The 25,332-nt window shown below is 59.8% G+C and overlaps 1 protein-coding gene across 11 annotated transcripts; it reads right to left on the reverse strand.

Annotated features, from left to right (window-relative positions):
• Nucleotides 1-2,695: 2,695 nt before the first annotated feature.
• Nucleotides 2,696-24,944, reverse strand: DLG4 (discs large MAGUK scaffold protein 4). Of its 11 annotated transcripts, none has more exons than XM_087867532.1 (21): nt 24,722-24,943; nt 24,410-24,450; nt 15,526-15,591; nt 12,058-12,111; nt 11,870-11,920; nt 11,539-11,663; nt 11,271-11,440; nt 11,021-11,157; nt 10,730-10,874; nt 8,317-8,612; nt 8,102-8,204; nt 7,848-7,962; nt 6,680-6,856; nt 6,440-6,476; nt 6,326-6,353; nt 6,153-6,200; nt 5,970-6,071; nt 5,462-5,634; nt 4,416-4,525; nt 3,783-3,874; nt 2,696-3,654 (listed from the first exon to the last, which is right to left on the reverse strand). In XM_087867532.1, the coding sequence occupies exons 1-21, from the start codon at nt 24,885-24,887 to the stop codon at nt 3,548-3,550; spliced, it is 2,343 nt and encodes a 780-aa protein (XP_087723658.1). In that variant the 5' UTR covers nt 24,888-24,943; the 3' UTR covers nt 2,696-3,547. The 11 variants fall into 11 exon arrangements, 10 of the variants coding, with proteins under 10 accessions (XP_087723658.1, XP_087723657.1, XP_087723656.1 ...); XM_087867531.1 differs by having other exon boundaries at nt 11,870-11,928; nt 12,057-12,111; XM_087867530.1 differs by having other exon boundaries at nt 15,427-15,591.
• Between the last annotated feature and the right edge of the window lie 388 nt (nt 24,945-25,332).

Raw genomic sequence — 25,332 nt, forward strand, 5'->3', positions numbered from 1 at the left:
CTGCCAAGTCAGGCACCTGGAAAGCCTCTCCAAGAGGGGTGAACAGAAGGCTTTCCAAAGAGGGTGCCCTGGGCTCCCCAAATCTAGGAGAAGCTGAGCAAGGCCCGGGTGGAGATGAGGCAGGGGAGGCCAAGGGAGTGGTGCACAGCTGGGGGCCCAGTGCTGGGAACCCCCACGAAGGAAAAGGCTCCCCCCGTAGCCCCTGCTGCTGGGCGAGAACTTTCCGTCCTGGCTTCCGTGTTGGGCCAGCCAGGATTCCGGGACTCGGGACCAGTCCACTCCTCTTTCCCACTTTTATTTAGAGGTGTTCATTTAGAAAAAATGAAAACGCCACGTTTCCAGTTTTATTTAACTGAAGAACAGACCAAGAGGCCAACAGCAATCATGGCCACCGCTTCCCAGCCCGAGCGGGGCTGTGTGCCGAGGACCTACGTGCGCCGTGCCTTTGCTCCTCGCGGCAATCCAGCGAGGTCGGCGGTTACTGGTCCTGGAGAAGCTGAGGCTCACACAAGTTGCGCCCTGAGCCCCGGCCCCCTCTCGTCCTCCGGGCGCAGCGCCGCCCGCCTGGCTCTCTAGCGCCCCCTGCCGCGCCTTCGCGCCCCCCCACCCCCCGCCCCGCGTGGGGCAGCCCCGCCGCGCCCACCTGCCACGCGCCGCCGGCTTTGCAGGGCACTTTCTATCAAACCCACGAATCGCTCACTTCTCTGACTCCTCTCTGTCTCCTTCCCCCCAGCCCGCTCCACCCCAGTGACCTCTTTCTGTCCTCCCACCTCGCCCTTCCCCGCTCTCTCCACCTGGCACACCAGCCGCCCGACGCCTCCTCCCCCCGCGGGCCGCACCTCAAGTGATGCTCCAAGAAGACGCCTCCCTGAGCCCCGTCTACACCAGCAGAGACGCGCACCGCCAGGCCGCTGTCTTTGCTCGCTAGGACCATCGTCATTTCTGGATCTGCATTCCTTCACTTCCTATGGTCTGCGGTCCCCACTGCCAGGGCCCCAGGGTCCCCGAGGGCCAGGATATTGCACTCGCAGCATTTCCAACGCTGCTCGGCACCCAGGGAGAGCCAAATAAGCACTTGTCGGAAGAAATCGCGGGGGAGTGAAGAAGAGGAGTCAGGCTTTGAACCCCAGTCTGCTTGGGAATCCAGTGCGCCTATCCACTCAAACATACGGTCTCCTTAACCGGCCAGGGAAGAGCTCTTTATAGATTTGGAAGAACACACCACAAACTGCCAAAGCGCTTTTCTCTGAGGAGCGTGTGGAAGGAGATGGGGAGGGAGCTTCTTTTTTTTTAACCATATGCATGTCTATATTTATTTGAATTTTTATAAGGTACATGTATTCCTTTCATAATCGAAAAAGTGACACATGCAGAATTAGGGGATTCTGCCCCTGCTCAGTGAACTCTCCTTAACCCCCGAGATGCAGACGCGTTACCTGGCACACACCTTCCTCAGCTCACGGATTTCTCCCTCCGGCCGGTGGGAGAGAACATCAGCACAGCCTCAAACCGTCTGCTCCTACGCACAACCAAGCTAAAAGAAGGATTCTTTGAGAAACATCCTTGGAAGCCACGCTTCTGCGCCCAGCAAGACATCAGAGTCACCTGGGAGGTTTCCTGACACGCAGACCCCCGGGGCCTACCCCCAGGATTCTTGTTTAGAGCCGTGCGCACAAGTCTGCACCGGGCAGCCCATGGAGAGGACCACCGGTGTAAGGGACACCCCGCTCGAGATCTCTCCCGCAGTCCTTGGATCAGCTTAGGCCCGGGGTCGATCTTTGGCATCCGACTCTTAACTTCTGCACTGTTCCAGGCTTAACCATCTCAACTCTCAGTACCCTCCACCTCGGCCTTCCCCCCGGAGACCCCTGAATCACAGGGAGCAGCAATGGCTCACGTCTGCTGCAGCTGAGGACTTCCTGGCACGGGCCTATCAAGCATATGAACAGTGGCAGAAGAAAAGCCGAGAACCGACACCCTACACAACAGCATCTGAGAAGCTTCAGCGAGGCTTAGGGTAGGGAAATCTGACTCCCTAAAAGAACCAGAACTTTCTTGCTCCTTTATAAGAAAGAACTAGGTGATGGACCGTTTCCCTTTCTGCCCCGTCTACCAGGAAGCTCAGAGATTGCACTTCCCCTCACAGCTACTACATCTGTTTTTGCTTTTTTTTTCATCTTTGGTATCGAGGTTCCATTCTCCTACCCTGATTATTGGCAAAGCTGCTTCGAACTTTCTACAGATGGGACATAAAGAAATCCAATGAATAAATATTTTACAGGGCATTTCTTACCAACAAATCTCTGTAAACATCATTGCCAGAGCCCAGCTCTGTCCACAACTCTATGAACCTGAACCAAGAAAGTTTCCTCTATATTTTCCTTTCGAGAGCGTCATGCTGCCCGATAGGCCCCAGATGGCCCAGGGGAGTGATCAGGGATGGGCCAAGTTTGCAGGGACCCCATGCCCGTCTTTCTGGGTCTGTCAGTGATTTTGGACAGTGCCTCCAGCCCTTCCCAGGCCCAGACTTTACTACTGACTTGGGGTCCCTGGTTTCAGGGTCCCTCCAAGAACCCTTTCAGGCCACTCTCCCCTCTCTGGGCTAGCATGAAGAAAGATCTGACTACCAGACCCGTCCCTATGCCCCCACCATGTCTCCCTCCTCACCCGGGTCCCAAATAACCAGGCCACACACCAGGTTTCAAGTATCTGTCTCTTCCTTTCACTCTCTCAAAAGAAAAAAATAAATAAATTGCAGAAGGCGGCAGCATTTCCAGTCTTCCCCTGGCTCCCGGACGCCCGACCCCCAACCCCTGCCCCCCACCCTCCCTCCCACGCTCCCACTCCCTAGACCCATCCCTCCCCTTTCCCAAAAAAAAAAAGTAAAATAAAATAAAATAAAAAATAAATCCCAGGAAAAAAAAAAAAAGCCACAGTTAGACCTTCCACTCATGCAAACCGGCAAAGAAAAAAGGTGGGGGGCCTGTGGAAGGCAGGGGGCCCACAGTAGGGTCCCCCCACTTATCCCCCCAAAAAACCACCTTTGAGAAGAAAAAAAAATGGGAAAAAATAAATGGTAAACCAAGGGACCTGGGGAGTTCTGACGGGGGCAGGGGGGCCACAGGCCTTGCCTCAGGAGACAGAGGAGGCCTGTGGCCCTGCGTCCCTGCAGTGGGGTGCTCCTTGAGGGGGCCCTGACTTCTGGAATGTGTGTGGGAGAAGGGGGGGAGGGCAGGCGGCCCCCGCTGGGCTTGTGTGTGCGTTGGGGGCGGGCAGGGACTCGGGTCCTCAGGAGCACGGGCTCGGGACCAGGAGCCCGGCTCCCCCCCCAGACCCCAGGTTCCTGGGGTTCCGGAGCCCAGTTCTGGGGTGCGGGGATACATGCAGGGGAGTGTCCCCCCTCCAGGGCTGGATCCAGTTAGAAAGGAAATAAATAAGAAGGGACGGGAGGGAGGCTAGGGGGCGCAAAGGGCTCGGGCAATTCAGTCCAGACCAAGGGGCCCGCATGAGGGAGGCGGGGCAAGTCCAGGCCACGCCAGGGCAGGAGTCAGAGTCTCTCTCGGGCCGGGACCCAGATGTAGGGGCCTGAGAGGTCCTCGATGACACGCTTCACCTTGTGGTAGATCTCCTCAAAGCTGTCGCCCTCCACGATGGCTGGGGGCGGGAGGGAGCAGGCCGTGAGGCTGGTCGCCCCGCCCAGAGCAAGGGGCGCCTGTGCCGGCCGCACCCACCCCAAGAGGGCCCCTTGGCGGCACCCAAGCGGGGGGGCGGGGGGGGCTCACCTGAGAAGCATTCTGTGAATTCCTGCTCCAGCTTGGTGGCTCTGTCGAAGGCTTTGCGGGCTTGTTCCTCTGTGATCCGCTTATTGACCTCTCTGTGGACAGCAAGAGAGACATGCACCTGACCGTGCGTCCCGCCCCGCCTTTCACCTCCTCCGTCCAGGGACCTTACGTGGTCACCACTATTATCTCGTGTGAAGCTTGTAGCAAAAAAACACAATTCCCAATATCCTCTGGGGCCGCGATGACCGCCCCCTCCCCACCCCGCCCCGCCCCACCCCAGCCAGGTGTGGCCACTCGGGGGACCTCTCCAGAGCCTCATCCTTCCGGCCTTCAGCCCCAGTGAAGGCGCTCAGACTCTAACGCCCAACAGCCTGCAAGGCCTGGCTCGTCCCAGCAGGTGTATGCCCCAGGGGCTGCTGGGAGTCCCAGTCCTGCCCAGCCCGAGGCTGGAGAGGAAGGGAAAGGTCTAGGATTCCCCCACATCCTCTAGGCTCCAGCTCCCGGGGCAGATCCCCCTCGAGGGCTGCTGGAGCTGCTGTCCCAGGTTCTGAGGGGAGCGTTCGGCAGAAGCCCTCTGAGGCCTGGGGCCACGGGTGTGGGGGGCTGAGGGGAGGCCCCCGGGACCATACTCACAGCACATTCTCCAGGGAGCGGGGGCGGATGAAGATGGCGATAGGGTGCAGGTGGGCCGCCTGCAGCCGCCGCACGGCATTGGCCGAGACATCGAGGATGCAGTGCTTCCCCTGGGGGCAGGCAGGGTGGGCGGAGGGGGACCGGCAGGTGGCGGGCAAGGACAGACAGAGGTGCCGGGACAGGACACAGGACGTGGAAAGGTGGGGGACGGGAGGTTGCCCAAAGGGGCAGTGACATGGATGTGAAAAGACAGGTGGGCAGGGAGTCAAGGTGGGAAGGGGGTACGGACAGACAGCGTGAAAGACAGAGAGAAAAAGGAAGGGGCAGACGGAGAACAAGGGGAGAAGCCAGCACAGGAGGAGGGGGTCGGAGGGAACGAGGGAGGGGTGAGGGACAGGCAGGATGGGGACCCAGAAGATGGGGCAGAGAAAAGGCCAGAGGGGCAGCAGTGAGCAGGGTGGGGGTGTGGAGGGCAGGAGCAGTAGAAAGTAAGGGGAAAGGAGAGAGGAAGTAGGATGGGGGGAGTAGACAGAGGACAGACAGATGGAAGAAACAAGGAGACAGGTGGGAGGGAGGAGAGGCAGATGGAGAACGGAGCCATGGAGGGAGAGAGGGCAGGGTGGGGGGCAGCGGGGAGAAAAGGAGGAGGCAGAGGAGCCGGAGAGGGGGGTGTAGACCCCGGGAACAGGTGAGGGCAAAGGGCCACAGGGGAGAGGGACAGAAGGAGGGACCAAGTTGGGCAGGCCAAGCCACCAAGGGCAAGGCCGGAGGAAGAGAGGAGAAATGGGGCAAGGAGGAGAGGAGGGAAGGGGAGGAGAGGGGACAGATGGCGGTGAAGAGTTTGGGGTCAGGAAGCAAGTGAGGGAGGGAGGAGGCAGGGGAGCAGGCGGTCAGACAGAGTTACCCAAGAGGAGAAGGAGGCGGAGGAGGGAGTGGAGACCCAGCAGGGAAAGAGACAGAGAGAGAGAGAGAGTTAGAGAGAGCTGGGGAAGGCCATGGGGAGGGGAGAGGGGAGGAGGAAGAGGCTGGGTGCCCGCGGGTCCTACCTGCTCGGCCACCTCCCGCACGGATTGGACGCTCGTCCCGTAGAGGTGGCTGTTGTACTGGCCGGCCTCGATGAACTTGTGCGCCTGGATGTCCTTCTCCATTTTCTCCCGGGAGGACACGAAGTGGTAGTCCCGGCCATCTATCTCATACTCCCGCTTGGGCCGCGTCGTATCTGCCAGAAGCCACCCCACCCCCCCAAAGATCTAAGCACCGTCCCTCCAGCGTAAAGCCTGCCTGCAACACCGCCGCGGTGCCCGCTGTCCTGCGTGGAAGGGGGCTGGTGGGGAGACCAAGAATGGGAGGACAGCACCCCGGCTCCCAGGGCCCCTGCCCCCCTCACCGCCCCCGACCTCGAACGATGGCTGTGCAGCCTGACAGCAGCTGAGAAGCACCCCTGCTCTGAGAACCCCCATGTCCTCCTGCACCCCAACCCCTGCGGCCGCGCTGCCTGAGGCCCCCCGGGCCCCGCCCCCACCGCCCTTCCCGGCCCAGGGCCATGGCACTCACGGGGAACACAGGATCCGAACTTGTCGGGGAACTCGGAGAGCAGGTCATCGTTGGCTCGGTCCTTGGTGGGCCCAAGGATGATGATGGGGCGAGCGTAGTGCACTGAGGACAGAGAGCCAGCTCAGGCGGACCCCGGGGTGGAGCGGCGGGGCAGGGCCGGGGGACCTCCGGGCCGGGACTTACCTTCCATCTGCGTCACCGTCTCATAGCTCAGAACGGAGTCTTCTCGACCTAGTGGGAGGCAGGGCATCTGCGAGGGGCTCTGAGGGGACTCGGGGCCCCGCGTCGCCGTCCTGAGGATACCGAGAGCAGCTCAGGGCTCCCTCTCCCCAGGTGGCCAGGCTGATCCTACCTACCCTGTGATCCAGAGCCGGAACCCCAGTCCTGCGGAGAGAGAGCAGGCCACGTGCTTGGCGGAGTGCCACCCGGGAGGCCCCGCTCCGCCCCCCAAGCTCACTCCCCCCACCTACCTTGGCCTTTAACCTTGACCACTCCCGTCGTTCAACCCTGTGGGGGACATGGAAGGATGGGAGGGTAGGGAGATGGCCGGCGAAGGGCCCTGCTCCAAAGGCTCACGGGGGGGACGGTGCCCGGCAGACGGACCTCCAAGGAGTCAGAGGGCAGGCCCGTGCCCTCGAGGCTGCCCACCCGGGGACCTCTGGGACCTGAGCGTCTGCAGCAGGAAGGCTACAGGCCCCGGGGAGCCTCACCGCCGTTTGCTGGGGATGAAGCCGATGTCATCGGTCTCGCTGTCGGAGTGGACCCGCCGCGCCTGCCACCACTCCTCGTCGCTGGCATCGATCACATGCAGCACGTCCCCGAAACGGAAGCTCAGGGCCTGGCTCAGGAAGCCGCAGTCCTTGGTCTTGTCATAGTCAAACAGGGCCCTGGGGGGCGGGCGGCCGACGGTCAGCGACAGGTGGAGGCCCCTCACACCCCGAGACCCCGCCCGGGCCTCTGGACTAGAGCCCTGCAACGGAGCAGAGGGCTGACGACCCTCCCACGGGGGCCGCGGACTACGAGGAACCCACAAACTGTGTGGGGACGGTGGTCCGCAGCTCGCACGCACCGAACAGCCACAGAGGTAACCCAGAATCCACGCACTCCCATGAGAAAGATAAAGACCAAATCCCAGTCAGGCCGCCACGACCCCTGGGGTCAGGCTGAGGGAAGGAAGGACCACTGAGGCAGCCACGGGACTAAAGGGGAGACAGTCTGGATCTGCCTGGAGGCGCCCAGGAGCGCACTGGAGGCCAGCAGGGAGGGAAGGGCCAAGCCAGACCCGCCTGCAGGCAGGAGTCGGAGAGGACAGGGCGCCTGTTAGCAGGGCGTTAGCGAGCCAGGAACACGGACTGGTTCAGCAAGACCGAGAGCGTGGGGACACGGGAGAAAGTGGGGAGCCCAGGTCGGGACGTGCTGAGTGTGAGATGCCTGGGGGCCATCCCAGGGGACATGTCCAGAGAGCAGATGGCCAGAAATGCAGGTCTGGACCTGCGGGAAGAGGTCAGGCCAGAGCGGACGGCGCTGAGGACAGCTGCAGAGTTGGGGCGGGGGGGAGCGAGGAGCCACAGTGCCCACGACATTCCACACAGCCCCCAGGCCCCTGCTCGGCCAGCCAGTGACCTCTGCGCCCCCGAACCGTGTAGCCCGGCCCAAGCGCTGGGATGAGCAGGGGCCAGAAGGCAGGGGGGTACTCGGCACAGAGGCTACTTTCCAGTTGCTACGGGCTGTTTCAAACTGCTGACCTCCGCAGCGGGGCCCACGAGCCCCGGCGGGGTGTCAGGCCTGGGTGGGGAGCAGGGGGCAGGCAGGGGTGAGGGGAAGAGCTGGGGGCGGCGTGGGGGCACACAACCAAGAGAAAACCGGAAAGCATTCGACCTGATGTAGAAACCCCGTTTGGGGTTGCTCCGCAGGGAGGCAGTCCCTGAGCCCAGGCTGCTGTTCATGAGCTGTTCCCGAAGGTCGTGGATCTTGGCCTCGAATCGGCTGTACTCTGGGAAAGGACAAGCAGGTTCCTGACTCCGGCCCAGCCTACCGCTGCCCTCCGTAGTCCCCGCTGAAGCCCCCAGCTGACAAGACCACGTCCCAAGGCCCATCCTCGCCCGCGCGGTGGGGGAGCTCCAGGCCAGTACCTTCCGGTTTATACTGCGCGATGATGGTGACCGTCTGCCCCGCGTTCTTCAAGGCAATGGCAGCTTGCTCGTGGCTGGCGCTGCGCAGGTCAACACCGTTCACCTAGAGAGAGGGAGAGGCTGAGCGGCCGCAGAGGGGGCCAGGCGCCAGCCCCAGGGCTCTGCGCTCGGCCCCGAGGGGAGGGGGCGCGTGGGCAGCGGCCGGCGTCCCTCACCGAGAGGATCTGGTCCCCCTTCCGCAGCTCCCCGCTGAGGTCCGCAGGGCCGCCGGCCAGGATGAAGGAGATGAAGATGCCCTCGCCGTCCTCGCCACCCACAATGTTGAAGCCCAGGCCCGTGGAGCCTCTGTGGATGACGATTCGCCGCGGTTCCCGGGGGATGTCTTCCTCCCCCAGGAGGTCCTTGGCCACCGGGGAGTAGCGCCGAGGGGAAGTCGGGGTCATGGCTGTGGGGTAGTCGGTTCCCAGGTAACTGCTGTGGCTAATCTCGTTGTCCAGGTGCTGGGAGTAAGCTGGAAGGACACGTGGGGGGAGGGATGAGACGGAGCTTTGTGACAGGCCCGCCACCCCACCTTCTCCCTAGGGAACCAGGAGAGCAGAGGGTAGGGCAGGGGGAAGGGGGCGTCCCATCCCAGCGACGTGGCGGGGGGGGGGGGCAGGAATGCATAGGCCGTATCCAGGGCTGGCTCTCCCAGGGGGTCATCGATTGGAAGGTGACGTGTCCTGGATGTGCCTGGGGTGGTCAAGTCGAGGGGAATACGAATACCGGGCTTGGCGGGTTTTCTTTCGGGTTCTGTTTCTCAAATCTGTTAATCTATAAAATTCCTCTCTCTCTTTCTCTCTTCCTTTTTTCCCTTCTCTTGGCCGTCCATCGGTTGGGAAAACTAGGTCATTTGTCTAATAGAATTTCCCACTTTCTATTAGGCAGATGCTAATGGGGAAATCACTGCTGGCATCTTTGGTGGTGTTAACATATGTCTCTGTTTCTCCTGTAAACTGGTAATTCGTTCTAGAGACTTCGTCAGACTCAAGTTCAATCTTTTTTGGCAGAAATACTCGTAGGCGATGCGGCAGAAACACACAACTACGCGACGGGAGGCAAGACTATCTGGTCATCTTAGGTGAGACTAACCGGCAGGCTCAGGTGTGGTCAGCCCCCCATTACTATGCTCCCCACCAGCCTTTCAGCCAAGAGCTTTAGCGGCCACTGAGGACCACTGCCTGGTTCTGACGTTTCACAGGGGACTGCAAAATAGGATAATCTACTTTTTTTTCTGTTTTTGGAGGAAGGGGCACTTATCAGTAGGAATTATCCTACAAAAAAGAACCTTCCCTTGGGGCGCCTGCCTGGCTCAGTCGGCAGAGCATGCGACTCTTGATCTAGGTTGAGAGTTCGAGCCCCACATTGCATGTAGACCCTACTAAAAGATAAAAATTAAAAATGGGGCACCTGGGTGGCTCAGTCGGTTAAGCATCTGCCTTCGGCTCAGGTCATGATCCCAGGGTCCTGGGATCGAGTCCCACATCGGGCTCCCTGCTCAGCAGGGAGACTGCTTCTCTCTCTCTCTCTCTTTTTCTCTCTCAAATAAACAAATAAAAATCTAAAAAATACTATACTAAAAAATAAAAAATAAAAAGAACTTCGCTATATCCACCATTTCATCATTCTGAGGCGTGGCGGTTTTTACTGGAAAGCAAGCAGAAACATCTCACTGAGTCCCTCATTTGCCAGGTATCCTAATGACTGGGTCCCCCAGCGTCCTCCAAGGCTGCCCAATTATTTTTAAGCATCATTATGCTCTCACAGACTTTCACATATTTGATGAGTTTTGATCGACTAGCCAGTAGGAGCCCCTCCTGGGTCTTTAACACGACCTGGCAATCTTGGGTACCTTCATCACTTTCTGGCCCAAGAGTTAGAACTGGCCCCTTCTCCAAGGAGCCTAGGTCCCTCTTGGTAGGAAAACTACCTTTCATCAGGTCAAGGAAAACTTCTGTGTTCCTAGTTTACTAAGTTTTCACGTGAAAACAGAAGCTGAATGTCCTCAACATCTTTTCCCACGTCTAGCTGAAAGATCTTACAATTTTAGTCCCTCCACTATTTAATACAACGAATCGTATTAAAAAGTTTCCCAATACAAAACCACTTCTAGTTTTCCTGCAACAAACCCGACTCTGAGACAATGACAGGCCCCCCGATCTGCTGCTGTGTTTGGTTCACGACCGTGTCGTTATAAACTTCCACGTCTCTATTCAGAAGCAAACTGGGGCCTATGCTTTCCTCCTCTTATGTTACCTTTGTGACCATGTGAAATGCCCTCATACAACGAAACGTGAACTTTTTTTTATCCTTTCTCTTGCTCAGAAAGAGCCTAAGAATTATCTATTCCTTGAAGATTTGAAAACATGAGCCACGGAACCATCTGGGCCTTGTGCCTTCTGGGGAAGGGACTACTGACAATCTTTTCTAAATCTTCTGCGGTGACTGATTTTCTATCTATCCTCCAACCACAGAACAGAAGAGATGGTTTCAATTTCATGGCAAGTATTGGAAGAGGAACAGTCCCCGGGTGTCCCGGGGGTCACTGGGCTGGGTCATGGGGAGCTCTGAGGGCTGGAGGGCGCTCACAGGTCGTGATGTCTGGGGGAGCATAGCTGTCACTCAGGTAGGCATTGCTGGGCTTGGCCACCTTCAGGTAGACCACGTCATACGTGTTCTTCAGGGCTGCCACGGCATCCTCGTGCATGACGTCCTCCAGCCCCACGCTGTTGACCTGGGGCCAAGGAATCAGAGCTCAGACGGAGCCGGAAACAGCCCCAAGACAGACGCACCATGGGAACGGTGATACGGAAGGCGGGGCCTGCCCAGGGCCAGGAGGCGAGCCCAAGTGCGGGCTGGAAGAGGGATGGGGGTCCTCACCGCTAGAATCTTGTCCCCGATCTGCAGCCTCCCGTCCTTGTGGGCGGCACCCCCTTCGATGATCTTCGTCACGTAGATGCTGTTATCTCCGGGGATGTGCTGGTTCCCGACACCCCCAGCGATGCTGAAGCCAAGACCTGGATGGAGGCCAGGGCAGAGGTGGGCGCCCGGGCGCCAGGTGGCTGGGCAGCAGGCCTCGGGGCAGGGGGCCGGTCGGGACGGGGGACGGGGAGACAGGCCGGACTCCTACCTTTAGGGCCCTTGATGAGCTTGATCTCCATGAGCTTCTCAGCGGGGGGCTTCCGGCGCATGACGTAGAGGCGGACAATGGAGCCCGCCTCCTTGAGGGCCTCCACTGCAGCCGAGTGGGTCACCTCCCGCACGTCCACTTCATTTACAAACAAGATGCTATCGTTGACCCTGGGGGCAGCAAGGCGGGCCTGAGCCAGGAGCTTCCTGCTGCCCGGGCCCTCCCTTTCCAGGGAACCGGCACCCTAACCCCTGTCTCCTCTCCCCACCTGAGGCGGCCATCCTGGGCCGCAGCCCCGCCAGGAATGATCTTGGTGATGAAGATGGATGGGTCGTCTCCAATGTGCGGGTTGTCGGTGCCACCCGCAATACTGAAGCCCAGACCTGAGTTGCCCTGGGCAGAAGGTAGGGGAGGAGCGTCAGCCCTCCTCGCTACCCGCTCCGGGCAAGGTGACTGGGCAAGGGGGGGGCGGAATTGGGGAGCCGTGCCCAGAGCAGGAAGGACAAGGCTAAGAGACCGGACACCTACAACACAACGGGCACAGAGGGAAGCACCGACAGGGAGGCATGGGGGGGCCTCGGAGCGGGGAGTCTGCTCACCCTTTCCAACGTGATTTCCTCGTATTCCATCTCCCCCTCCGTCCCGTTCACCTGCAACTCCAGCACGGACCAGAAACACAGAAACAGTGAGACAGACATCCCTGCCGGAGACGCGGCCCCCACCCTGTGCTGGGGCCCAGGCCACCCCCCCTTCCCTCTGCAACGGCCCCAAAATCTAAACAACTCACATATCCCGGGGCTTCTAGGGTGTCTGTGTTGACAATCACAGGAGGAGAATTGGCCTGTGAGGGGAACAGGAAATGAAGAGCTGCCTAAGCCTTGGCTCAAGAGGAAGCCCGTCGTCCTCGGGGGTCCCACCAGCCTGGCTACCCTTTCAGCCTCTTCAGCAAGCCTGCTCTTGAACCCCTCAAGGCCCCAGCTCAGCCTCCATCCCAAACACACACGCACCTGTACCAGGCCCTACCTCTGCCTGGCCTAGGCCCCCCGCACGTGGAAGGAGGTGTGTGAGAAAGCGGGAAGGGAGGGAGAGACAGCCAGATGGGGGAGCAGCAGATGGTAAGGGGGGGCAGGCGAAGGGGGGAGCTTCTCACCGGATGTAACACCTCGGGGTGCCACTGCCTTATGTACTACACACATACACCCCATTGCTTCTATGTCCACCGAGTCCTGCCCCCCCACCCGGCCCCCATCCCTGTCCTTGCCCGCCTGTATACCCCCCGAAACCTCGAGAACCCTCCCTCAGATCTGCCCCTCACCTTCACACACATTTGCCCTAAACCCTGGGTCCCCGGAATCTGGGGTTCCCCCAGCTGCAGGCCCCTCCCTCCCTCTCCCCGACCCGCCATCCAATCCGCCCCTTCCTCTGAGGACTCTGTTGCCTAGCAACGGTCTCTAAGCCCAGCCAAGGCCTGGGGAGACCCACCTCCAGAAGGCCTTGTCGCCAGGACAACGGGAGGGGGGAGATGGGCGTGGCCTGGGGGCGATCAGACTCCCCAAGGCAGAAGGGATCCGCTAGCCCCGCCTTTCCTGCCCTGGGCCCCGCCCCCCGATAGTCCGGCAACTGCAGTCCAGGCTGAAGAGGTTTGTGGGCGCCGCGCATGCTGAGTAGCCCCTTTCGCCCTCCCCTACGCCCCTCACCCTACGCAGTGCACAGGACGTCAGGAAGGGGGAGTGGTGAAAGACATCCGGGTCCTATATTCTCATCTACTCCCCCCACCCCACTTCATTCAGGAAAGGGTTAAAGTGGGCTGTGCCCAGGTCCTGACGTCAGTCGCCTCCAGGCAGGAGGGTCTCCAGACTCCGGGGCGGGGCCAGCTCTAGGCCGGTCCTAGGGGCTTCCCCAATTGCCAGGGCAACCGGAGCCCCGTCTCCATGGCAACGGGGGAGCCGGCCAAGAGCTTCCTTCCGGGGTCCCCAACCTATCTCCTCCTTAAACAAATATTTATTTGGAGCCTACCAAGCGCAAGGCACTCATCCCGGATTCCCCAGACTCTTCGATCTCCCCCTCCAAGAGGGCCCCTCCTCTCTCCTGCTTTTTCTCGACACTACACATTACTTCTCGAGCTGTCACAGATTTTGTTTCATACCCATACATCTATTAACACCACCAACCTCCGACCCTTCAAATCTCAGCAAACGCTGTTATCCAACCAATGGCCACTGACTGCCAAAATCTCCATCCCACAGCCCCTCCACAATCCCCAGCCCATCCTTATCCGAGAGCCTCCTTCCCCAGGAGCCTCAACTACCTTCATCTGCTCCCCATCCCTCTCTCTACAGCATCCCCCACCCTCCACCCGTATCCTCGTCCCACCCTACGGGTTTCCGCCTTCCAACCCAGCCTCGCCTTCCAACCCAGCCTCGTCCTCCGCCCACTGCTAGGCCCTATCCCCCCTCCAGCCCCGTTCCCCCTCAGTGTCCATCCTAAGTCCTGACCCCCTGGACAGATGAGCACCACTCTCCCTTATCCCGGCTTCAAACCCTCCAGATTCTGGCCCCAACTCACAGTCGTTCGTTCTCAACCACGCCCCATCTCCTCTGCAAATTGAGGCTTCTCCTGCCCCCCAGCCCAGGCCAGGTCCCCAGACACTGCCCGGCTGGCCCAGGGCCTCCAGTGCTCTCCCCTCCGCTTCCCTTGCTTCCAGATCCCAACACTCACTAGCTGGAGCCCACTACCACATCACACGCCTCCCTCTCCCACGTCCCCTCCCCGAGGACTCCATGGCCCCATCCCACAAAGAGCACGTGCAGTCGGCCTTCCTCCGCTCCCTGGTTCACAGGATACTCTGAGCTATCTCCTCTTCTCCAGGGCCTTACTTCTGTTCCCCTCCAACAGCTCTTACTGGGCCCTGACTTCACAGCCTCATCCTGTCCATCCCTGGGCCTCTGACCCTTTTGTGGTCTCTCCATTTTGCTCCAGGCCAGAGAATGGTCTTCCCTTCCCTCAGAACTCCTCTTCCTCACCCCAGAACCTACCGCTGCCCCCTCCCTGCCTCCTCATCCCCAGGTTCAGAAACCTCTTCCCGGTCTCCTCTGGTGAAACGTCAGCAGCCTCCCCATTCCCAGGGCATCCCACAGGATTCTGGAATCCCACTCCTGCCCCTCATAGCCTGCCTGGTGTCTCCCTTCCTCCCCATCCTGTGCCCCCCAGGAAAGGAGACTGAAGGGGAAGAACCAGCAAAGTGGGCCAGAGAAGGGAAAGTCTCAGAAACAGGGTCTCCCTGGGGCCGGAGATGGAAAACAGTGTGAGCACAGAGGAGGAGGAGAAGGGGAAGGAAACAGGTGGTGGCGAGCAATAATTGGGGGACAGGAGGGACCCAGAGGAGAAAAGCGCAGCGGGGGAGAAGGAGAGAGAGGTGTGGCCCAAAAGGGGAGAAGGAAGGATGAGGGAAGGGTAAGTGCGAGAGGGAGAGCTGGAGGCCCGACCAGGAGGACTGAGCAGCTCAGAGGGCCTGAGCTGGGGCTCGGGGAGGGAGCAGGAGAGTGCGTGGGAGGGAGAGAGAGACAGCACCCAGAAGCAGCAGTCAGCCGGCCAGCGGGAGGGAAAGGCGGGGAGGAGGGGAGCAGAAGCTGGGGCCGGGGACCGAGGCAGAAAGGCCCCACGACTGGGAGTCTCCGATCAGACAGATGGAAAGGGCTGAGACGCGGGGACGCGGAGAGCCAGGCCCAGAGGCCGGAAGTGGGGGAGGGGGCGGACAAGGGACTAGAGCAAATGAGGGCAGCAGGAGCTCGGAACAGAGCTCAGGACACAGAAAACGGAAACGGAGGTGGGGGGTGTGAAGGAATGAAGAGGGCCCGGGGTGGGGAGCATCCTGGGGTGCACCCGTCTCAGCACACGCGCGTGCAGCTACGCACGCGCACAAACGCACGCACACCCTGGCTCTAAACTCTACACCCACTCCCACTTGTCTGGCCTCCGTTTCTCCTCTGTGGCAACGAGGTGTCTCCGGCCCCCCCAAGCGCCCCCTCTCCAGGCCCCAGGCGCCCGGTCCCAGCCTCCTCCCAGCTACAGCTCTCGCCCTACCGGCCCTTGGGGGTGGCTGCCGCTCCGAGGCTCCGAGGGCCGCACTGGGGAGGGGGCCGCCTGAGTCTCCTACCTTGAGGGGGGAGAGGTGGGCGTGGCCCACGACCCCGTGGACGGCCTCGAGGTGGGACAAGTTCCTCTCCGCCACGTGCACCAGCTCGGGGGCGTTTACCTGGTTGGGGAGGTGGGCCGGGCTGTGCTCCAGAGGGGGCGTGTCTTCATCTTGGTAGCGGTATTTCTGGGGATGGGGACGGAGGCGTCACTGGGGCCGGCCCAGGGCCTCGGGCTCCAGGCTGCCCGCCCGGCCGCCTCCTCTCCCCCCCCCCCCCCGCCCCCACCCGCCAGTGCAGTGCGGAAGGCCCCGGGGCCTGGCCAGTTCCTCCCCCTCCCTCTCCTCCAGCCCCATTGGTTCCCCACTATCCACCCTCCCCCAGCCCCTCTCGCTCCTAGACCGCCACCTCTCGGCTCTTCCCAAATCCCAGCCCCTCCCCCCAAAGTCCCCCCCCCCACTCCCCATCCCAGGCCCCCCCCCCCCCCCGGCCTTCCACCCGGCACACCCCCTCCTCCGGCCTCTGCTTCTCCCGCCCTGCCCAGGCCTTCAGCTTCAAGTCCCTGTCACATCCATCGCGGGCCCTCTGACACTCCGTTTGGCCATTCTTGAGGCGCATCCCCAACTTCTCTCCTTCTCTCGTCCTCTTCACCCCACTCCCCATGTTTGTAAGCTCCCGCCTCCATACTCCAGCTGCAGCACCCTCCCCCCATCCCATCTCACTCCCACCCCACCCTCCCGGCCTCAGTCTCCCCACTGCAGCCCCCACCCCTAGAGCACGTGGCTGTGCCGCGCTGGAATGCCCGAGGCAGGGAGTGCGGTCGCGCCCTTCCACTAGCAGGTACTTGGCATCAGCCCCCCAGGCAGGACAAAGCTAAACTCATCCAGCTCTCCTTCCACTGGCCCCGCTGGTCCCCAAGTAGTCTGCCAAGGGGCCCCCAGGCATCTCGCCCCATCCCTACAAATGCGCACAGCCCAGCCAGCTAATCGGATAGATGGGGAAGCAAGGGGGAGGAACGGAGGCAGTAGGGCTCAGGACGGGGGGCAGGGATGGATGTCGGTTCCAGGTTGGCTGCCTGGGGAGGGGGTAGAGTGCTGAGTCTCAGAGTCGATTCCCAGTCTCCCTCTGGCTTTTGGGGGTGCGAGACCCAACACGACCCCGGACTCCCTTCCCAATTAACCACCAGCCATCTCACGGGCCTCCCATGCTAGCTTAACAAGGACACCAGTAAATGAGATTAACTGGGGGCCAGAGAGAGAGGAAAAGGGTGGCTGGAGACAACAGGGAAGGGCGGCACCTCGGCCAGGGCCCTCCCACACTGGCCTCTGCCCTCACAGACTCCCCTCCTCAGGAGCCAGCCCCCACAGAAGCAGACCCTCCCTGAAAGCTCAGGGAAGGAGGAGGGGGGTACCATAGGCAGGGCTCCCTCAGAGACTGGAGAAGCCAGAAGACAACCCCCCACCCACACCCACCACCAGACTCATAGCCAAAACGAGAAGGCAGAAATCCCCTCTCAAAAAAAGCATCTGAGAAGCCGAGTACCCCAACACTTGGTGGGCAACGTTCCAAGATCCAACTGGAGGAAGCTTATCAAGGTCAACGCCTGATGCCAGAGGAGGATTCTGAAAATTCGGAGGATGGAACCCAAGTTTGGCTGTAGCTAAGGGGGCAGCAAGAGAACGGGGGCGGGGTGGGGGGGGGGGAATGGGGCTGGCGACAGGAAGCCTTTCCCACCCAGGACAGAGCGATGAGGAGCAAGAAGTGCCTCTAAGAAGGCAAATAGGGGCTCATCAAGATACACTCAGTTTTCTGGAACACAGACTTGGAAAGAGAATCCAGGTTTCAAGACCATGGGCACAAAAAGTAGAGAAGAAGGAAAAGTGGGCGGCGGGGAGGGGGAGAATAAGCTAAATAGCCCCCCCCCCAAGGCTGGGCCATCTTGGATAACAGAATTCGAGGACCTGAAAGAGGTTGTTCACTCCACACCCTAAAAAGGTGGTCTGCAGCCTGGACAGCGCCGCAGAACCAGGGGTCCAGGGGGAGGGGAGGAAGCAGCTCCCCTGTCTACTTCCCAAGAGTCCCAAACCCTGCGTCGTCACAAGGCAGGGCCCAGGGTGGCAGCTTCTCCAAGTCTGGGGGAGGGTTCGAACCCAGTGCCCCTCCATCTTCAGCCCACCTCACAGAGAAAAATCCCTGCATCTGATGAAGAAATGTCGGGGTGCACATAAAGAAAATGGAATCACAGAAATTCATCGTTTATTCTAGAGAGGAAAGGAAGGTAAATTTTTATCACAGTGAGACTGCAGACATCTCTCCCTGCCCCACCCCCATGGGGGGGGGCTGTCTAGGACTAAGACTAAGGAAAAGACTCCCCCACATTAGAAGACAATGTGAGGGAAATGGGGCACAAGGGAAGGGTACCAAAGTTCCCAGAATGTGGCTGAAGGAGGTTAGGGCCTATATTCAGTCCTGGGAAATTTTCAGGGTACTGCACATGTAGTAAGGGGAGGGGGGCTGTAGGAAACGTCTGGAGGGGTGGGGTGGGGGAGAGTAATTCCCAAACTTGGAACTGGGAGGTGGGGATCAGGGTCAGCACCTCCCCGTCCCAGATTACAGGACCACTAAAGCAGGACAGGCAGGAAAGGAGGATCCCCTCTTTTACCCTACTGGGGCTCTGGGCCCAAACGGTGACAGCTCAGATGCCATTGGGACCAAGTCTGAACCCCCAATACATTAGGGCATAGGCAAGTAAAAAACCTGGGGATCGCTGTTGTTCCTTCCCCCTTGGCCCTCTCATCACTGGAGCCCCAGCTGCACAGAATGACCTGGAACCGAGACTTGCACCCCCAAAATAGAGGGGTGTGAGTGAAAGTGGGGATGTTGATAAGAGGGGCGACCCACTGCGCCTGTCCGCGAGACACTGCAACCCAGAGACCCCGCGCCAAGCAGAAGGAAGAGCGACAGCACTTGAAGCTTGCACCCTGAGATTTGGGGGGTCCGGGAAGAGGGGAGCGGGGCCGGAGCCCGTACCGCGGCACGTACCACGCAGAGACACATGGAGGCGAATCTGTTCCGAGCCGACATGGAGAAGGGGAGGGGGACTGAGGGGAGGGGGCGGGTGGGAGAGCAAGGGTCCCAGGGTTGGGGGAGGGGGAGGGGCAGAGGGGCGGGGGCTGCGGCGGACGCGGCGACTGGAGGCTGCGGCCGGAGGGGGGGGAAGGCGCCTGCGCAGTGCGGGGAGAGCGTCACGATGGGAGCGAGGGGGTGAGGGGAGACCCTCTTAGCCATCAACTTCCCAGGTTCCAGCTGTTTCTCTGTGGACTTCACCTTCCACAGTCTATTCCTATTCCGACCCCTCTACAGATTTACCAGTTTACAGCTGTAGTTCTCACCTAATCTCCTGCCCCTAAAATCACCAGGCCCCTAACTACTCTGAAACCTCACTGGACCACTCATCTCTACCAGACTCCCAAGGTGCGGGAAGGAAGAAGCACTTCTCTCTCACTGCAGAGGGACCCCCAGAGGATCTAAAATGCCTCCCGCAAGCCCCTCCCGCAAGCCCGTCCCCGCTACCTCCCCAAAGATTGTTGATGCGGACAGCATCCCCTCAGATGCCGAGACATCTCCTATTCTAACCAGCGGTCCAGCCCTACCTGATAGCCAGGCAATGCTTTTCAAGCGTTGATGCCGGTCGTCCTCTCAAATTAAACTACCCTGTAAATCATCCCTTTTAAAATCATATCCCCTAATCCGCCCACAAAGACCTTGAAATTAATGCAAATATTACCCTTGCTCTAATGTAAACATCCAAATAAGCAGTCTTCAAATTCGTCTGGGATCCCCTGTCCAAATCCCTGCATCTAATGAGATCTTCCAGTATGCCCACCCCGGGGTACCAGCAGCAGGGCCCCTGGCTGGCTCAGTGGAAAGAGCATGCAACTCTTGATCTCAGAGTCCTGAGTTCAAGCCCCATGTTGGGAGCAGAAATTACATAAATAAATAAACTTAAAAAAAAAGAAAAACTTAAAACATATATATATATATATATATATATATATATATATATATATATATATACCAGACCCCAATTTCTGGGTGTACTTAATGTATCTTAAAGCTGACCCTTTGATTTTAGTTGCAGTCTCCAATTTATTCCCAAACCTTTAAATTAAGAAATACTTCCCTATGCCTTTCCTTCACGCCTCAAGTTCATACAGTACTCCTTTTTCTGGCTGCCCTTCCCACATCTCAACATCACCTTCATGATTCTGAATTCCAACTTTGTTAGAAGAGTGCTCCCAAATATATCTATCTCCCCCACATCCAAGCCTCAAAAAATATTCACCCAAAGGAAGATCTGGCCTGCAACTGGCAGTGACCCACAAATCTTGCAGAACACCTCAAAACGACTGCCTCTGAGGTTTCCATTTTCCCCCCAACAACTGACCCTGAAAGCATTTCTTCCAAATGTTCTCCCATTAAACGCCCACCTTTCCCAGCTCTTAGAGCCCAGTGAGCAGTCTCCTCAAATTTGCCTCTCGGGCTTCTCTATAATGCCCAAACAGGGCAGAGAGGATGGACTGTCCTAGAACCTCGCCAATGTCCCTCCCTTCCTGTTGATCGGAATCTGCTGGGTGCGCCCCCCCAAGATGACCCCCAATGCCCTAGTTTCATATCTGGATAGAATGCTCGGATCTTCAGAGGGAGCCCAGGCGAAAAGGAGCTGAACTCGAAATTCCTTCTAGAATAGAAAATGCACAGGCTCTAGTTCTCCACCAGTGGGCGCTGTGGCCCCTTAAGACCCTCCCCCATCCCCCATTTCCTTTTTCCCTCCATTTTCCGTTTCCCTGTTGCCTGGCAACGCAGCAATCATGGACTTTGCTGTCGCCTAGCAACCGTCTCCCTGGAACATAGAGCTGAGGTAGGAGGTTGTGCTCTGATGAAATTTGAACAGGCCTCCATCTTAGGAAAACTGAGACGTCAGATCGCCCAGCCCTCGGATTCTCCTTCCCAAAGACCCCTCGCACCCCGCCGTTCCTTAGACCACAGGCCCCTCAAACCCCGTCTCTTTTCGGCACTTGGGACCACGCCACGCCCCTGCCGGGTCAGCCCCGCCCTCACCGGTCAGGTTACCCGGCCCTCAGACCCCGCCCCTTCCCGAGGGTTGCAGCCCGCCTCCCTCGATAGAGTAAGCCAGACCCCACCCACCTGCCTCCGGGAGACCACGCCTCCGTCCACTTCCCGCCCATTCGCTCCCCCAGCCTCGCCCACACTGTCCCTCCGCCACGCCCCTGTCCGCCAATGAATGAGGCCGTTGGCCACCCTGCCCCGCCCCCGGCATCTCGGCTTGGCCCAATAAGGACCACCCGGAGGGTTTAACCGCTTCGCCTCCGGGGCTCTGGCCAAATACCCCCGGTCTTTCCCCGCTCTCCCCCCTCCCCCACCTGTTCTGCTCCGCCCTCCGACACCCTCGCCCGGCCCTCCAGCCGCCACGCAACTTCAGTCGTCGCCGGTTGCCATGGCAACGGCGGCAGCAGCGCGGGGAGAAGGGGGAGGGACGGGGGCGGAGTGGGAGAGAGATTCTCAGAGACAGACACCGGCAGAGACACCGGCGCGGAGTAAGACTCAGTGATCGCTAGGGAGGCAAGAGTTAGCGCAAAGCACAGGGCCTGGCGCAGGGTAGGCATTCCATAAATGTTCCCTAAATTACTGCGGCAGTAATCTAAATATAGGCAATGAAAGATGGAGGACTCCCAAACAGGGCTGGGAAGCTCAACGACCGCCAAGCCTGAGCATTCCCTACCCCACCCAGCATGTTGGGGGCAGGGGGGGCTGCGGGGGGGGGGAGGGGGAAACAAGTGCCTTGTGCCCCCTGCTGGCTCCTCCTGGGCTACCCTCCACTGCCCTGGATAGAGAGGAACCACAACTCCCAAAAGCCCCACGGACAGCAACCCTCTTACACCGAGGGCTCTTGTGCCTCAAGGCCTTATGGGAGTTGGAGTCCCGTCATCCCGAGACTGACAAGTTTTCCAGCCAAGGAATGTGGCAAGCCTGGGTCTCCTCCACGCCTCTGTAAAACCCCAAATGCATGATTGATCTTCTCTGCGCAAGGCTCCTTCCTTCGGGGATGCTCACCCTGGGCTCCATCGAAGAAGTAGGAGTCTGGATGAGAGATGAATAAGCTCCCCCTCCCAGAATAGCTTGCCGGTGCAGGCAAGCCCCTCACCCTCGCTCGCATATATGTGTTCACATGTTGGAAGCAGAGCCCACACATTCCAACTGGCCTTCTGGGTACACCTGAACACAGGTGACCACAGCCAGGGCAGGCTAAGGGCAGGAGACAGGAGAAGCAAAGGATCAGACAGACACTAAGGAGACCAGGCCAGAGTAAGTGAGGCGCAAAAAATCCACTGAAACTCCAGGGAATGGGGGAAGCAGCAGCATGGGAGAAAGCCTGGAACCCACAGAACTGGGGGAGGGACAAGCAAGTAGCTCTGGAGAGGGTGAGGGGACTCGGGACCTCAAGGTCCTCGGGCTCCAGTCTCTTCCATCCATTGCTCACACGTGCAGGATGCATGTGTACACACGTGTGTGAGTTTGTGGCAGGGAACATGTGTGTCCTCAGCTCCCTCCCCTGAGAAGCTGCAGTTCCCACTAAATATAACCCCCTCCCCAGCCTGTGACTCACCCGGACCCCGCCTCCCCGGCCCCCACTTCCTGTCCCACCCCCCAACCCCCAGCTGCCTGCCACCCGCCCAAGCCTCCCTCCACACACCAGGCATCCAGCTTGCCAGTCCCAGAGTCTCACAGCCAAGACCTAGGTATTCTGCATCCCACCAGGAGCTTGTCTGTGCTCCCCATCCAAGATCTGCGCCCTTTCCAGGCTCCAACCGCAGGGACACCCTTGTCCAGTCCTCACTGCTGCCAGCCCTGCTTTCCTCCAACTCCTTTTCACCCTGGTAACCTGAAATCCAGGTGTCCTCCCCCACCTTGATCCCAAGTGTCAGGGGTAAGAGGAACATTCCCCTCCATCTGCTCTTCTCCCTCTTTCTCAACCAGGAGTGGATACAGTGTGGGAGGAGACAGGGATATTGAGCACCTGCCCGGGCCACCCCCAAATTCTGCACCACCCACCTGATCCCCCTCCTCAAATCCCCTGGCTCCTAAAAGCTGTCCTCCTCCTCCTCAGGGTCTGGCAGCCTCAGCTCCTGCAAGCTTCTCCCTCCCATGGGAGTACCCCAAAGCCTCACCTCGCCTGGTCCATTCCCTCAGGTGATCCTATGTCAGGCCCTAGCCCTCTGACAACTCCCAACTATCCCCATTCTATAAGATCAAGCCCTAAATGACCAGTTCCCTGTAACTGAGCGTGCCCCCAAATGTGTCTACCACGAGATGCTTGTTCTATAGGTTGAAGGCCCACCCCTTCTCTGCCAGCTGACACCCCCAGACCAGTCAGGCACTCACAACCAATAACCATCTACCCCATGCCAAGAGCCCCCTGAAATTGGACAAGACACCTAGAAGCCAGTTTGTCCCCCAGGAGGGAAGATGACCCCCCTCACACAGTCCACCTTCCAATGTACAAAAGCAGGACTCCCCTGTGAGCCAGCCTTCTCCTTAAATAAGTCTCCCTCAAACATCGTTGGTGAACCCCAAAACCCATTAGCCCCCCCAAACCACAAAACAGCCTGAATTTTCCATTTCTCTACAGGTACAAAGGGATCACTCCAGGGGGCACCTGTGGCCAAACCCAGCATTATCTCAGATGTGAACCCCAAAACTAAATCATGACCCCCAAATACATCTTCTGATGCTGTCACTCCAGGGCCCCCAGCCCAAGATGAGGCCTGCCTAACCCCTCCCCACAAACTCATGCCCTCCTCCCAGTGTATAGCCCCCCCATCATGCTTACCTTGGTTGTCACTATACAGAGACAGTCCATGTTGGGGGGGATGGCCGCGGCGGCGGGTAAGGGGCTCTGACTTCATCGGAGTTTCGTTCCTCCCCTCCGTGGGTTCTCACCCCTCCCCCCTCCGCACCCCACTTTTGCAGGGGGAGCCAGGATGGGGGGAGGGGTGAGAGGGGAAGGAGGGGGTTGGAGAAGGAAAGGGGAGGGGAGCGTGGGAGGGAGGGGAAGGGGGCCCTAAAAGGGGGTCCCCAGTGGAGGGGAGGGGGCTTGGGGAGCACACCCCGATTCTCAGGAGGGGCGGGGGCACCACCGGGGGCTGGCAGCCCCGGAGTTCGGGGGCAGGGGCATGAGCTGGGGTGGGGGAGGGGAACTGGATTTCGGGGAGCCCCGGGGTAGGGGGGGGGTCTTGCCTAACGGCCAGGGGCTAGGGGCCGTGGCGGGGGAGTGGGGTGGGGGGGTCGGAGGCGGCAGCGGCCGAGGGAGCCGTGGAGCCGAGGAGGGAAGGGGAGAGAGGAGGAGAGAGGAAGCAGGGGGAGGGAGGGAGGGAGCGAGGAGCGAGGATGGGGGGGGTGCCTTGGCAGAGTTAACTGCTTCAGTGCTGGCAGGAACCCGGATAATGGGAGAGGAGAGAAGAGCAGTAGCAGAGAGGCCCTGAGGCAAAGATGGAGGCCTGGCCAGGCACCAACGCAGACAACAGAGATCAGGGGGATGACTTCTGTTTCTCAGGGGAGGAAGCACCCCGAAGCGGGGCTGGGAGCACCCATGCTCCTTTCAGTACTGGAGCTGGGCCGGGCAGGGGGCAGGGCCTGAGGGAGGGGCTGGCAGGAGGGAATCCCTGGGGGCCAAGTTCTCCCTCAGGGTGCACAGGAGGAAGCCTGAAAAGTAATGGTGTCCTGGACTCTTCAGTGCCTGAAACTGGGGCCAAGGAAAGGGGGGAAGCAGGAGGAAGAAGGGGCTCCAGGACGGGGGAGAGAGGGCGTCCTCTGCACCCCAGACTCAGGAGTTTGTCCGCAGGGCCCCCAAGTGGTCCGGTGAGTTCAGCGGTGCAGCCCTGCCTGCCCGCTCCCTGAGGAAGCAGCCCCTCCTCACCCCCTTACCTGGCTCTCCGAGATGGATGCCTCATAATAGTCCAGAATGTCTGTCACCAGAGCAGAGCTGAGTTACCCTCCCCCACCCCGGCCTCCCTGGCCACCCCTGCCACCATCTCGCCTCCTTGTGTCTGGTAAGGGAGGAGCTCCTCCAGCCTGGGCTGCTGGGGAGGACGGTCAGGACGACTGACCCCTGCTTGGACTCCTGCTTGCCCCAGATGACCTGCTTGCTCCCAACCAGCCCCCAAGTTTGGTCACTGCCCTGGCAGGCCCAGGCCAGCCCTTTCCACCACTGCCCCTCAGAAAATTGGGGCTACTCACCCAGCAAGGCCTGGAAGAGGTCACTGTGCAGCACGGTGAGGAGAGGGGGTGCCCATCGCAACAGTGGGGGGGCCAGGAGCCAGAGGGCTGAGCGGGGAGCTGGTGAAATGCAAGTGAGGGAGGAGTGGGACAAGGAAGAGACGGAGGGACCAACACACTCACTCATCTTCCGCAGCCTGTGCCCTCTGGCCCCAGATTCTATGGGAAGCTTCAGGAGAAGGGTCCCCGAATCCCAGCCCCCACCCCACCCCACCCTGCTCAGCCCCCAGGCCTTTCCTCCACAGGACTCTCGAGTTTCACCTCTGGGTCTCTCGGACATCTCTCCCCTCTGACTTTAATCTCCCTAATCCGAAGGGTTGGAGCTGAGCTGCCTCCCCACGGAGTTCTGCTAGCCTGTTAGCCCAAGTGGGCAGTCCCATCCTTCCCCAGGCACCTCACACACTGGCCTCTCTCCCCAAAGCCGGGGGTGAGTTTGCTACACTTCCCACAGGGACTGGGGACAGGGGTCACCCCCAAGGAGGTGTCCCCAGGAAGGATGGCAGGGCAGAGGCATAAATTACCTGGGATTCCTCGACCTAGGGCTAGGGAAGTAGGTGTGTGTGTGAGGGGTG

Source organism: Ursus americanus, chromosome 14 (assembly GCF_024610735.1).
Source record: "Ursus americanus isolate L20-20 chromosome 14, mUrsAme1.1.p, whole genome shotgun sequence".
NCBI lineage: Eukaryota > Metazoa > Chordata > Mammalia > Carnivora > Ursidae > Ursus > Ursus americanus.